At 59.2% G+C, this 14,380-nt stretch overlaps 1 protein-coding gene across 1 annotated transcript; it reads right to left on the bottom strand.

Moving 5' to 3' along the window:
* Nucleotides 1-236: 236 nt before the first annotated feature.
* Nucleotides 237-13,427, bottom strand: CFB (complement factor B). The gene is made up of 16 exons (XM_083881773.1): nt 13,403-13,427; nt 11,988-12,167; nt 11,194-11,289; nt 9,840-9,976; nt 9,195-9,333; nt 8,051-8,203; nt 6,918-7,019; nt 5,808-5,945; nt 4,940-5,037; nt 4,350-4,467; nt 3,121-3,271; nt 2,024-2,100; nt 1,134-1,237; nt 895-1,027; nt 712-761; nt 237-404 (listed from the first exon to the last, which is right to left on the bottom strand). The coding sequence occupies exons 2-16, from the start codon at nt 12,124-12,126 to the stop codon at nt 258-260; spliced, it is 1,782 nt and encodes a 593-aa protein (XP_083737899.1). The 5' UTR covers nt 12,127-12,167; nt 13,403-13,427; the 3' UTR covers nt 237-257.
* Nucleotides 13,428-14,380: the final 953 nt, after the last annotated feature.

Below are 14,380 nucleotides of genomic sequence, written 5' to 3'. Positions count from 1 at the left end.
TGTCTCAGGTGTCCCCAGGTGTCCCAGGTGTGTCATGGCAGGAACCCCAGGTGTGTCCAGGTGTGTCCAGGTGTCCCAGGTGTGTCATGGCAGGAACCCCAGGTGTCTCAGGTGTCCCCAGGTGTCCCAGGTGTGTCATGGCAGGAACCCCAGGTGTCCCCAGGTGTCTCAGGTGTCCCAGGTGTGTCAGGGCAGGAACCCCAGGTGTGTCCAGGTGTGTCCAGGTGTCTCAGGTGTCCCCAGGTGTCCCAGGTGTGTCAGGGCAGGAACCCCAGGTCCTCGTCCCGCAGCCTCTCCCTCAGCCAGGGCAGGACCTCGAACAGGTTGACGTGGAAATCGCGGGCGAAGGACGGGGAGCGGCGCTGGCGGCAGGCGGGGACCACGCCCCAGCTGACCACGCCCACCTGGGGGTCAGAGAGGGGTCACACAGGGGTCACAGGGGTCACACAGGGGTCATACAGGGGTCACACAGGGGTCACACAGGGGTCAGGGACCACGCCCCAGCTGACCACGCCCACCTGGGGGTCACACAGGGGTCACAGGGGTCACACAGGGGTCACACACCACGCCCCAGCTGACCACGCCCACCTGGGGGTCATCCCAGTCCCTCCCGGTCTGGCCTGTACTGGTTTGTACTGGTTTACACTGGTCTATACTGGTTTATACAGGTCCATACTGGTCCATACTGGTCCATACTGGTCCCCCCCTCACCTGGAAGTGTCGCTTCCCCCAGGTGACGACGACGGGGCCACCAGAGTCACCTGTGGGGGGAATATACTGGTTTATACTGGTTTATACTGGTTTACACTGGTCTATACTGGTTTATACTGGTCCATACTGGTCTATACTGGTTTATACTGGTTTGTACTGGTCCCTACTGGTCCCTAGTGGTACCTGGGCAGGCGTTGGGGTCCACGCGGGGCTCGTGCCCCCCCGAGCAGAGGAAGCGGGGGGTGATGACGTCATCGAGGGCGGTGACGTTGGCGTAGGGCGGGGCCCGCAGGGCGTCAGCCTCACACGGGGCACGCTGGGGGGCAGGGGTCATACAGGGGTCACACAGGGGTCGGGGGTCACAGAGGGGTCACATGAAGGTCACAGGGGTCACACAGGGGTCAGAGGTCAGAGGTCCCCACCTGTTCCCCCAGTTTGAGCAGCACCTGCTGGCGCTCCAGCCCCGCCGGCCCACGGGGGGTCACAAAAAACGCCTCCACGTTCTTGGGGGGCAGCAGGAGCTCACCTGGGGTCACACAGGGGTCACAGGGGGGTCACACGGGGGTCACAGGAGGGGGGTTTGGGGGGTCCCAGGGGTGTTTTGGGGGGTCCCGGGGGGGGTTGGGGTTCCCAGGACGTCCCTGGGGGGCTCCCTGGAAATGCCAGGGGTGTTTTGGGGGTCCCAGAGGATTTTAGGGGGTCCCAAAGGGTCTTGGGGGGGTTCCAGGGGATCTCAGGGGGGTTTGGGGGGTCACAGGGGTCATGGGGGGGTCCCAGGGGGATTTGGGGGGTTTAGGGGCTCCCTGGAGGTCCCAGGGATGTTTGGGGGGGATTCCAGGAGGTTTTTGGGGGGTCCCAAAGGGTCCCAGGGGGGTCCTTGGAGGTCCTGGGGGTGTTTGGGGGGATCTCAGGGGTCATGGGGGGGGTCCCAGGGGGTCCCAAGGGTCTCAGAGGGTATTTTTGGGGGTCCCAGGGATGGTTTTAGGGTGCTTTTGGGGGTATTTTTGGGGTATTTGGGGGTATTTTGGGGTATTTTCAGGGTCCCAGGGATGATTTTGGGGTCCCAGGGGATGTTTTCGGGGTAATTTTGGGGGTCCCAGGAGTTGTTTTGGGGTCCCAGGAGTGTTTTTAGGGTGTTTTTGGGGTGTTTTGGGGTATTTTGGGGGGTATTTGGGGGTATTTTCAGGGTCCCAGGGGTATTTTGGGGTCCCAGGAGTGTTTTTAGGGTGTTTTTGGGGTGTTTTGGGGTGTTTTGGGGTGTTTTTGGGTGTTTTGGGGTGTTTTTGGGGTGTTTTGGGGTGCTGTGGCTCACGGTGCTGGTGGCAGGAGCTCCTCTCCGGCAGCCGCAGCGCCCGCGACGCCCCCTCGGTGCAGGGGAGGCAAATGGGGCTGGGGGCACAGGGGGAGGGGTCAGCGCCCCAAAAACCCACCAAAAATAGCCCAAATCCAGCCCAAATCCACCCCAAAACGGGGCAAATGGGGCTGGGGGCACGGGGGGGGTCAGTGCCCCAAAAACCAGCCCAAAACAACCCAAAATAGCCCCAAATCTCCCCAAATCCCCCCAAAATTTCCCAAAATCCCCCTCCAAGACCCCCCAAAATCCCTCAGGGACCCCCAAAATCCCCCATCAAATCCCCCCAAATTCCCCCAGGACACCCAAAACCACCCCAAAAATCACCATAAATATCCCCTAAACCACCCTAAAAACAGCCCCAAAATAGCCCCAAATCCCCCCAAAATCCCCCCAAAATCCTCCAAAATTTCCCCAAACCCCCCCAAAATCCCCAAATGCCCCCAAAATCCCCCCCAAATCCCCCCAAACCACCCCAAAAACAGCCTCAAAACCACCCAAAATATCCACAAACCACCCTAAGAACAGCCCCAAAAATGGCCCAAATCACCCCAAAATCCCCCAAATTTTCCCAAAATGCCCCCAAATCCCCCCAGGGACCCCCAAAAATCCCTCAGGGATCCCCCAAATCCCCCAAAGACCCCCAGGACTCCTCAGACCATCCCAAAAACAGCCCCAAAACCCATCAGAACACCCCAAAGCCACCCAAAAATACCCCTAAAACCAACCCAAAAAAACCCTGAAAAAAGCTCCCAAATGTACCAAAAACACCCCTAAATGTCCCAAAATCTCCCAACCCCCCCAAACCATTGCAGGGACCCCCCAAGACTCTAAATCACCCCAAATCCCCCCCAGGACCCCCCAAATCACCCCCAAAACAACCCCAAAACTCATTGAAACACCCCAAATCCACCATAAATATCCCCAAAACGAGCCCCAAAAATGCCTTAAATCTCCCCAAAACCTGCCCCAAACCCCACTAAAATTGTCCTAAAATGTCCCAAAATCCTCCCAGGACCCCCCAAATCCCCCCAAAATCTCTTAGGGCCCCCCCAGACCGTGCGGAGGGCGAGGGCTCCACGCTCCTGTCCAGCTGCACCAGCGCCACGTCGTAGTCGTAGAACTCGGGGACCCCCCGGAGGCGCCGCGAGCCCGGCAGGTACTGGGGGTGCAGGTAGAGGCCTGACACACCTCTGTGCTGGCCTGGGCCTACAGGTGAGTTACAGGTGAGTTACAGGTACTGGGGGTGCAGGTACAGCCCTGACACACCCCTGTGCTGGCCTGGGCCTACAGGTGAGTTACAGGTGAGTTACAGGTACTGGGGGTGCAGGTACAGCCCTGACACACCTCTGTGGTGTCCCTGACCTGGGACAGGTGAGTTACAGGTGAGTTACAGGTGTATACAGGTGTGTTACAGGTGTGCACAGGTGAGTTACAGGTGAGTTACAGGTACTGGGGGTGCAGGTAGAGGCCTGACACACCCCTGTGCTGGCCTGGGCCTACACGTGAGTTACAGGTGAGTTACAGGTGTGTTACAGGTGAGTTACAGGTGTGTTACAGGTGTGCACAGGTGTGTTACAGGTGAGTTACAGGTGTGTTACAGGTGTGCACAGGTGTGTTACAGGTGAGTTACAGGTGTGTTACAGGTGTGCACAGGTGTGTTACAGGTGAGTTACAGGTACTGGGGGTGCAGGTACAGCCCCGAGACCCCCCTGTGCTGGCCTGGGCCTACAGGTGTGTTACAGGTGTACACAGGTGAGTCACAGGTGTCCCCAGGTGTGCCCCCAGGTGTGTCCCCAGGTATCCCCAGGTGTCTCACCCAGGTCCACGCCCAGCCAGGCCCCCCCAGGTGTATCCCCAGGTGTCCCCAGGTGTGCCCCCAGGTGTGTCCCCAGGTGTATCCCCAGGTGTCTCACCCAGGTCCATGCCCAGCCAGGTGTATTTTTAACCCCCCAGGTGTGTTTTTACCCCCCCAGGTATCCCCAGGTGTCTCACCCATGTCCACGCCCAGCCAGGTGTATTTTTACCCCCCCAGGTGTGTTTTTAACCCCCCCAGGTGTGCCCAGGTGTGTTTTTACCCCCCCAGGTGTATCCCCAGGTGTCCCCAGGTGTGTTTTACCCCCCCAGGTGTCTCACCCAGGTCCACGCCCAGCCAGGTGTGTTTTTAAGCCCCCCAGGTGTATCCCCAGGTGTGCCCAGGTGTGTTTTTACCCCCCCAGGTGTGCCCAGGTGTGTTTTTACCCCCCCAGGTGTCCCCAGGTGTGTTTTACCCCCCCAGGTGTCTCACCCAGGTCCACGCCCAGCCAGGCGGGCTGGTCGCTCACACTGAAGCAATGGGCCGCGCTCAGCACGAAATACGGGGACACCAGCGAGCCCTGGCAGCGCTCCTGGCCCCGCCCCGGCCTCTGCGGGGACAGGTGAGGGCAGGTGAGGGCAGGGACCCCCGAAATCACATCCAGGACCCCTGAAAACCCCCCAGGACCCCCCAAAAACCACCCAAAACTCACCTGGGACCCCAAAATCCCCTCCAAAATCCTGCAAAACACACCTGAGATCCCCAAACTCACCTGGGACCCCCCAAAACCACACCTGGGACCCCCCAAACTCACCTGGGACCTCCCAAAAACCCACCTAAACTTACCTGAGACCCAAAAAATCACCTGGGACCCCCCAAAACCCTCCTCACCATCATCCAGGTGTCCCCATGACCCCCCGTCCCCAGGTGTGTCCCAGGTGTCCCCTCACCGTGACAGTCACCGTCACCTCCCAGGGGTTTTTCTCTCTGTCCCCAGGTGTCCCTATGACCCCCCAGGTGTGTCTCAGGTGTGTCTCAGGTGTCCCCAGGTGTCCCCAGGTGTCCCAGGTGTGTCCCCTCACCGTGACAGTCACCGTCACCTCCCAGGGGTTTTTCTGTCTGTCGTCGGCGCGGCCGAACTCGAGGCTGACCCCGCACAGCCCCAGCGTGGAGCTCTCGTCTGCAATTGGGGGAAATTTGGGGGATTTTGGGGAAATTTGGGGATTTTGGGGGATTTTTGGGAGAATTTGAGGATTTTTGGGGGGATTTTTTCAGGATTTTTGAGGATTTTTGGGGGGATTTTTTCAGGATTTTTGAGGATTTTGGGGGGATTTTTCTGGCGATTTTGGGATTTTTGGGAGGATTTTTGAGATATTTGGGGTGGTTTGAGGGGGATTTGGGGAGGATTTGGGGGGATTTGGGGGATTTTGGGGAAATTTGGGGGGTTTGGGGGGATTTTGGGGAATTTTTGGGGGGATTTTTGGGGGGATTTTTGCAGATCCTGAGCCTGATTTGGGGGTAGTTTTTTGGGGTATTTTTGGGGTAATTTTGGGGTATTTTTGGGGCATTTTTGGGGTGGGGTTTTTTTATATTTTCTGGGTGTTTGGGGACGGATTTTTTTGCATTTTTGGAGTGGTTTTTTGGGTATTTTCAGGGTATTTTTTGGGCTGTTTTCGAGGTGGTTTTGGGATCATTTTTTCAGTATTTTCAAGGTATTTTTGGGCTGTTTTCGGGTGGGTTTTTGGGTATTTTTGGGGTGATTTTTTTAATATATTTTCTGTGTGTTTTGAGGTTATTTTTTTTTGTATTTTCAGGGTATTTTCTGGATTTTTGGGGTCTTTTTTTGGGGTATTTTCTGAGTGTTTTGGGGTCATTTTTCGGGATTTTTTCGGGGTTGTTTTGGGGTATTTTGGGGGTATTTTTGCGGTATTTTGGGGTGTTTTCTCGCACCAATCATGCGGTGGAAAACCTCCTGCAGGTCCTCGGTGTCCCTGAGGAAGAAGACGTGCTGCTCCCCGGCCTTGTGGGAGCCCAGGGCGTTGAGGGTCTCCCCGTGGGCGTCCTGCCCCAGCCCGAAGGCGTACACGTCTGGAAAGGGAGGGAAAAATATCCCTAAATAGCCCAAAATACCCCCCAAAATATCCCCAAAATAGCCCCAAAATACCCCAGAAACCGTCCCAAAAAAACAGACCAAAAACACCAAAAAAACCACCCCAAAATACCCCAAAAATACCCCAAAATACCAAAAAAACCCCCAAAAAAATCACCCCAAAAATACCCAAAAAACCACCACCCCAAAACCACAAAAAAAATCACCCCAAAACCCGCCCAAAAATCACCCCAAAACCAGCCAAAACACCCAAAAATCACCCCCAAAAAAACACCAAAAAAATAGCCCTGAAACACCCCAAAACCACCCCAAAAATACCCTCAAAAATACCCCAGAAACCATCCCAAAAACCACCCCAAAAACACAAAAAAAACCCACCAAAAAACCCCCCAAAATCACCCAAAACCACCCCCAAAAATACCCAAAAACCCACAAAAAAAAGACTCAAAAAATCACCCCAAACCACCCCAAAAATACCTAAAAACTGCAATCCCCCTCAAATCCCTCCAGGACCCCCAAACCCCCCCAAATCCCCCTAAATCTACCCCCAAACCCTCCCAGGACCCCCCAAATTGCCCCCCGACCCAGGAAGTCCTCCCGGCTGTCCCGGGGGTCTCTCCCGATGCTCAGCAGTTCCTTGGACCTTGGGACCCCCCAAATCCCCCCTAAATCCCCCCAAACCCTCCCAGGACCCCCCAAATCACCCTCAAAGCCCCCCCAGGATCCCCAGGACCCCCCAAATCCCCTTCAGGATCCCCCAGGACCCCCCAAATCCCACCAAATCCCCCCAAAATCCCCCCAAATCCCCCTCAACCTCCTCCAAAATCCCCTTCAACTTCCCCCAGGACCCCCAAAACCCACCCAAATTCCCCCCAAACCCTCCCAGGACCCCCTAAACCCCCCCAGGACCCCCCAAATCCCCCCCAGGACCCCCCAAATTGCCCCCTGACCCAGGAAGTCCTCGCGGCTGTCCCGGGGGTCTCTCCCGATGCTCAGCAGTTCCCGGATCTGGTGCAGGACGGGCACGGGGGAGCCCCCCATGTTGGCTCGGCCTGGGGGGGACACAGAGGGGGTTTGGGGGGTCTCAGGTGAGAATTGGGGGGGTTTGGGGGGTCCCAGGTGGGAACTGGGGGGATTTGGGGGGTCAGAGAGGGGATTTGGGGAGGTTTGGGGGGTCTTGAGGGAGATTTGGGGGGTCCCGGGGGGAGTTGAGGGGTCACAGGAGGGTTTTGGGGGGTGCCAGATGAGAATTGAGGGAATTTGGGGGGCCCCAGGGGGGATTTGGGAGGTCAGGGAGGGGGTTTGGGGGGATTTGGAAGAACTCGAGGGGGATTTGGGGCATCCCAGGTGGGATTTGGGGCGTCCCAGGTGAGAACTGGGGGGTCAGAGAGAGGTTTGGGGGGTCCCAGATGGATTTTGGGGGTTCCCAAGGGGGAGTTGAGGGGTCCCAGGGGGGATTTGGGGGGATTTTTGGGGTCCCACCATCGATCATGACCTCAATGACATGCCGGGTGCTGTTGGGGAGTTTTGGGGTGGATTTTTTGGGGGATTTTAGGAGAATTTGGGATGATTTTAGGCTCCTACCATCAGTCATGATGACAATGACGTACTGGGATTTTGGGGTGGATTTTTTGGGGGATTTTTGGGGTTTTTTAGGGGATTTTTGGTCTCCTACCATCAGTCATGATGACAATAACATGCCGGGTGCTGTTGGGGAGTTTTGGGGTGGATTTTTTGGGGGATTTTTGGGGTTTTTAGGCAGTTTTTGGTCTCCTACCATCAGTCATGATGACGATGACGTGGCGGGTGCTGTTGGGGTGTTTTGGGGTGGATTTTTGGGGGGATTTTTGGGGTTTTTAGGCAGTTTTTGGTCTCCTACCATCAGTCATGATGACAATAACATGCCGGGTGCTGTTGGGGAGTTTTGGGGTGGATTTTTCAGGGGATTTTTGGTGTTTTGGGGATGATTTTGGTCTCCTACCATCAGTCATGATGACGATGACGTGGCGGGTGCTGTTGGGGAGTTTTGGGGTGGATTTTTCAGGGGATTTTTGGGGTTTTTAGGCAGTTTTTGGTCTCCTACCATCAGTCATGATGACGATAACATGCCGGGTGCTGTTGGTGACAGGGGGCGGCTCCAGCCCCCGCAGTTTCTCCGCCTGTTCCTGCTGCACCAGCAGCTCGTACACGGCCCGGAGAGCCCCGGCCAGGTTTGTGCCTGGGGCCTGCGAGTGGGCTGGGGGGAAATGGGGGTCAGAGAGACCCCAAAAAACCCAAAAAACCCCACAAAGATCCCATAGAATCCATAGAAACCCCATAAACCCCATAGAAACCCCACAGACCCCACAGAGCCCCGGCCAGGTTTGTGCCGGGGGCTTGGGAGTGGGCTGGGGGGAAATGAGGGGTTAAAAATCCCAAAAACACCCCCAAAATCCCATAGAAATCCCACAGAGCCCCGGCCAGGTTTGTGCCGGGGGCTTGGGAGTGGGCTGGGGGGAAATGGGGTCAAAAAACCAAAAAAAACCCCAAAATCCCAAACCCACCATCCAGACTCAGCCCCTGGATCTGCTCCCAGAACCAGGTGCTGCCGGACCCCATTCCCAGGACCCCAAATCCCCCCAAATTTATCCAAAACCCCTTTTAGGACCCCCCCCCAAACCCCTTTTAGGACCCCCAAAACCCCAAACCCACCACCCAGACTGAGCCCCTTGATCTGCTCCCTGACCCAGGCGCTGTCGGCCGCCTTTTCTGAGACCCCAAATCCCCCCAAACCCCCCCAAATCCCCCCCAAATCCATCCCAAACCCCTCCAGGACCCCCTGGGACCCCCCAAATTCCCCCAAAATTTACCCCAAAACTCCTCAGTACCCCCCAAATTCCCCCAAATCTCCCAAAAATCCACCTCAAACCCCCCTTAAATCCCCCCAGACTGCCCCTTGGACCCCATTGGGACCCCCCAAATTCCTCAAAATCCCCCCAAATTTATCCCAAATCCCTCCAGGACCCCCCAAATCCCCTCAAAAAAATCCCAAACCCACCATCGAGGCTGAGCCCCTGGATCTGCCCCCAGACCCAGGCACTGCCTGACCCCATTCCCAGGACCCCAAATCCCCCCTAAATCCCCCCCAAATCCCCCCCAAACCCCTCCAGGACCCCCCAAATCCCCCCAAATCCATCCCAAACCCCTCCAGGACCCCCTGGGACCCCCCAAATTCCCCCCAAACCCACCATCGAGGCTGAGCCCCTGGATCTGCCCCCGGACCCAGGCGCTGTCGGCCGCCCTCTCCTCGCTGGGGCTCAGCACCACCCTGGCCTCGGAGCCAAAGGTGATCACCCCATAGCGGGGGGCTGCCCCATAGCTGGCGATCTGGGGGGCACAAACAGGGCTCAGGGGGGTCCCACGAGGGGTTTGGGGGGGTCACAGAGGGGGTTTGGGGGGTCTCAGAGGGGGTTTGGGGGTGTTAATGGGGAGTTATGGGGTCCCAGAAGGGATTTAGGGGGTCCCAGAGAGGATTTAGGGGGTCCCACGACGGGTTTGGGGGGGTCTCAGAGGGAGTTTAGGGGGTCCCAGAGGGGTTTTGGGGGGTTTGATGCAAATTTATGGGGTTTAAAGGGGAGATTTGTGAGGTTTAAAGGGGATTTAGGGGGTCTCAGGGGGGGACTTGTGGGGTTGAAAGGGGATTTATGGAGTCCCAAATGGGGGTTTGGGGGGTCTATGAGGGGGTTTGGGGGGTCTCTGAGGGGGTTTGGGGTGGATTTGGGATATTTTCGGGGCCATTTTTTGGCTGATTTTGGGGTATTTTCAGGGGCATTTTTGTGCCGTTTTTTGTCTAATTTTGGGCTGGTTTCGGGGCTATTCCAGTGCCTCCCCACCTTCTCCACCAGCTCGCTGAGGGCGTCCCGGGCGTGCTCGTAATCCTCGGCGTCCACACTGCGGGAGGCGTCCAGCACCAGGAACACGCTCAGCGCCCCCCCCGCCTGCAGCCGGATCCGCCGCTTGGCCACGGGGTCTGGGGGTGGAGACCCCCGTTAGAGACCCCTGAGACCACCCTGAGACCACCCGGGTATCCCCCTGCCCGCCTGCAGCCGGATCCGCCGCTTGGCCACGGGGTCTGGGGGCGAGGGACCCCCGTTAGAGACCCCCGAGACCACCCTGAGACCACCCTGAGACCCCCGGGATAGCCCCGGGTATCCCCCCGCCCGCCTGCAGCCGGATCCTCCGCTTGGCCACGGGGTCTGGGGGTGGAGACCCCTGTTAGAGATCCCCTGAGACCCCCCTGAGACCACCCTGATATCCCTGAGACCACCCTGAGACCACCCTGAGACCCCCCAGTTCTGTCCCCGCCCGCCTGCAGCCGGATCCGCCGCTTGGCCACGGGGTCTGGGGGTGGAGACCCCCGTTAGAGACCCCTGAGACCACCCTGAGACCACCCTGAGACCCCCGGGATAGCCCCGGGTATCCCCCCGCCCGCCTGCAGCCGGATCCTCCGCTTGGCCACGGGGTCTGGGGGTGGAGACCCCTGTTAGAGACCCCCTGAGACCCCCGGGATAGCTCCGGGTATCCCCCCGCCCGCCTGCAGCCGGATCCTCCGCTTCGCCACGGGGTCTGGGGGTGAGGGACCCCTGTTAGAGACCCCTGAGACCACCCTGAGACCCCCTGAGACCCCCGGGATAGCCCCGGGTATCCCCCTGCCCGCCTGCAGCCGGATCCGCCGCTTGGCCACGGGGTCTGGGGGCGAGGGACCCCCGTTAGAGACCCCCTGAGACCCCCCAGGACAGCCCCCAAATCCCTGAGACCCCCCCTGATGGGCCCCAGACCACCCTGAGCCCCTCAGGAGTGACCTGAGACCCCCAGGAGAGACCTGGGACCCCCGGGACAGACCCCAGACCACCCTGAGACCCCCAAGACTGTCCTGAGACCCCCCAGGAGGGACCTGAGACTGCCCTGAGACCCCCAGGACTCCCCCAAGACACCCCCAGGACACCTGTGAGACCCCCAGGACCCCCCAGGACCCCCTCAAACCCCACCAGGACCCCCCTGGACCCCTCAAACCCCCCCAGGACCCCCCTGGACCCCTCAAACCCCCCCAGGACCCCTCAAACCCCCTCCAACACCCCCCCAAATCCCTCCAAGACCCCTCAAAACTCCACCCACGACCCCCCAAAGCTCCCCCAGGACCCCTCAAAACCCCACCAGGACCCCCAAAACGCCCCCAAAGACCCTCACCATGGGTAGTGTTGGCCTCAGCCACCTCCACGGTCTGTGTGAGGGAGGCCAAAAATGCCTCGGCCACGTCCTCGGGGGTGTCGAAAGAATTGGGGTCTGAAAAGGGAAAAGTGTGAGAAAAAATGGTGAGAAATGTGAGGGGAAAACGGGAGAGAATGTGAGAGGGAAAGGGAGGGAAACATGAGGGGAAAAGGGAGGGAAATGTGAGAGGGAAAGGGTGGGAAATGTGAGGGGAAAAGGGAGAGAAATGTGAGGGGAAAATGGTGGGAAATGTGAGGGGAAAATGGTGGGAAATGTGAGGGGAAAATGGCGGGAAAACATGAGGAAAAAATGGCGGCAAAATGTGAGGGAAAATGGCGGCAAAACGTGAGGGAAAATGGCGGCAAAACGTGAGGGAAAATGGCGGCAAAACGTGAGGGGGGAAAAATGGCGGCAAAACGTGAGGGGAAAATGGCGGCAAAACATGAGGGAAAATGGCGGCAAAACGTGAGGGGGGAAAAATGGCGGCAAAACGTGAGGGGAAAAGGGAGAGAAAACGTGAGGGGAAAATGGAGGGAAATGTCTAAGCCCACGACCATCCAGGACCCCCCCCCAAAAACCCCTCCAGGACCCCCCAAACCCCCTCAAATCCCCCCAAAAAGCCTCCAGGATCCCCCAGACCCCTCCTCACCTCTACAGCGGGGCTCAGTGCTGCTCCAGGTCCCCCCAGGACCCCCCATAACCCCTCTAGGACCCCTCAAAAAAAACCCAAACCCTCTCAAATCCCCCCAAATCCCCCCCAGACCCCTCCTCACCTCTGCAGCGGGGCTCGGTGCCGCTCCAGGTCCCCCCCTCCAGGCAGCGGCGCTCGGCGGAGCCCACGAGCTGCAGCCCCGGGCGGCACCGGAACCGAACCCGCCCCTCCACCGAGAACCGGGAGCGGGAGCCCTCCATGGAGCCCCCCGGGGGCACGGCCGGCGCCGGGCAGTCACCGGCTGAGGGGAAAACAGGGGTAAGTGTGTGAAAATAGCCCCAAAAAACCCTCCATGGAGCCCCCCGGGGGCACGGCCGGGGCCGGGCAGTCTCCGGCTGAGGGGAAAATGGGGTTAAAGTGTAAAAATAGCCCCCAAAATATCCCCAAAACCCTCCATGGAGCCCCCCGGGGGCACGGCCGGGGCCGGGCAGTCACCGGCTGAGGGGAAAACAGGGGTAAGTGTGTGAAAATAGCCCCAAAAAACCCTCCATGGAGCCCCCCGGGGGCACGGCCGGGGCCGGGCAGTCTCCGGCTGAGGGGAAAATGGGGTTAAAGTGTAAAAATAGCCCCCAAAATATCCCCAAAACCCTCCATGGAGCCCCCCGGGGGCACGGCCGGGGCCGGGCAGTCACCGGCTGAGGGGAAAACAGGGGTAAGTGTGTGAAAATAGCCCCAAAAAACCCTCCATGGAGCCCCCCGGGGGCACGGCTGGGGCCGGGCAGTCACCGGCTGAGGGAGAAACCAGAGTAAGTGTGTGAAAATAGCCCCAAAAAACCCTCCATGGAGCCCCCCGGGGGCACGGCCGGGGCCGGGCAGTCACCGGCTGAGGGGAAAACAGAGGTAAGAGTGTGAAAATAGCCCCAAAAAACCCTCCATGGAGCCCCCCGGGGGCACGGCCGGCGCCGGGCAGTCTCCGGCTGAGGGGAAAATGGGGTTAAAGTGTGAAAATAGCCCCAAAAATACCCCAAACCTGCCCAAAAATACCCAAAAAACCCTCCCAGAGACCCCTGAAACCCCCTCAGGACCCTCCAAAATCCTCCAAAGCCTCCTCAAACCCCCTCGAACCTCCCAAAAGCCCCCCAAGGACCCCTCAAAACCCTCCAGGACCCCCGAAATCCCCTCAAAGCCCCCCAAGGGACCCTCCCAGGGACCCCCAATGACACTTTGGGACCCCCAAAACTGCCCCAAACCCTCCCAGAATCCCCCAAATCCCCCCCCAGGACCCTCCCAGGGACCCCCAATGACACTTTGGGACCCCCAGGACCCCTCAAATCCCCCCAGGGACCTCCCAAATCCCCCTCAAACCCCCTCAAAGCCCCCTCAAGGACCCTCAATGACACATCGAGACCCACCCAGGACCCCCCAAATCCCCCGAAACCCCCTCAAAACCCCCCAAATCCTTTCAAAGCCCCTCCAGTGACCCCCAATGACACTTTGAGACCCCCAAAGCCCCCCAAAGCCCCCCGAAATTCTCACATCCATCATCGCAGACGGGGTCGGGCCCCTCCCAGCGCCCCCCGGGCCCGCAGCGGCGCTCGGGGGGTCCCCGCAGGGTGAAGCCCCCTCAAAACACCCCCTAAAACCCCCCAAAACCCACCCAGGGACCCCCAAAATCCCCCCTTGAGACTCTCAATGGCACCTTGGGACCCCCAAAACTGCCCCAAACCCTCCCAGGATCCCCCAAATCCCCCCCAGGACCCTCCCAGAGACCCCCAATGACACTTTGGGACCCCCAGGACCCCCCAAAACTCCCCCAGAGACCCTTGAAACCCCCTCAGGACCCTCCAGGACCCCCCAAAGCCCCCCCAGGGACCCCCAATGACACTTCGGGACTCTCAGGACGCCCCAAAACCCCCCCAAAACCTTCCCAAATCCCCCCCAGACCCCCCCAGGACCCCCCGAAATTCTCACATCCATCATCGCAGACGGGGTCGGGCCCCTCCCAGCGCCCCCCGGGCCCGCAGCGGCGCTCGGGGGGTCCCCGCAGGGTGAAGCCCCCCGAGCAGCCGTAGAGCAGCACCGAGCCCGGGGGGTGCCGCCCCCCGCGGGGGTAAAACCAGCCGTGCTCGAACTCCAGCGGCCCGGGGCACCACACCGCTGGGGAGGGGGCAATTGGGGTGAGAGACCCCCCAAAATAACCGGGGACCCCTCCCCAAATAATCAGGGAACCCCCCAAATAAACAGGGACCCCTCCCCAAATAAACAGGGAAACGCCCAAATAAACAGAGACCCCTCCAGAATTGCCCCGGGGCACCACACGGCTGGGGAGGGGGCAATTGGGGTGAGAGACCCCCCAAATAACCCGGGACCCCCCCCCAAATAATCAGGGACCCCCTCAGGAATTGCCCCGGGCACCACACCGCTGGGGAGGGGGCAATTGGGGTGAGAGACCCCCAAAAATAATTAGAGACCCCCAAAAAATCCCCCAAAATAATCAGAGACCCTCCCCAGAAA

Source organism: Zosterops lateralis, assembly GCF_965231275.1.
Source record: "Zosterops lateralis genome assembly, chromosome: 35".
Taxonomy (NCBI): Eukaryota; Metazoa; Chordata; class Aves; order Passeriformes; family Zosteropidae; genus Zosterops; species Zosterops lateralis.
Note: the sequence above shows the minus strand (reverse complement) of the source record. Positions and strands in the feature narration are given on the sequence as shown.

Bases quoted from the DNA above. Each gene is read 5' to 3' on its own strand.
- CFB (XM_083881773.1), bottom strand. From the start codon at position 12,126: ATGGAGGGCTCCCGCTCCCGGTTCTCGGTGGAGGGGCGGGTTCGGTTC. The intron at 5,038-5,807 runs GTGCGAGAAAAC...CCCCAATTGCAG, and splicing joins GGTTTTCCACCGCATGATTG to ACGAGAGCTCCACGCTGGGG. The intron at 4,468-4,939 runs GTGAGGGGACAC...CTGTCCCCGCAG, and splicing joins AGGTGACGGTGACTGTCACG to AGGCCGGGGCGGGGCCAGGA.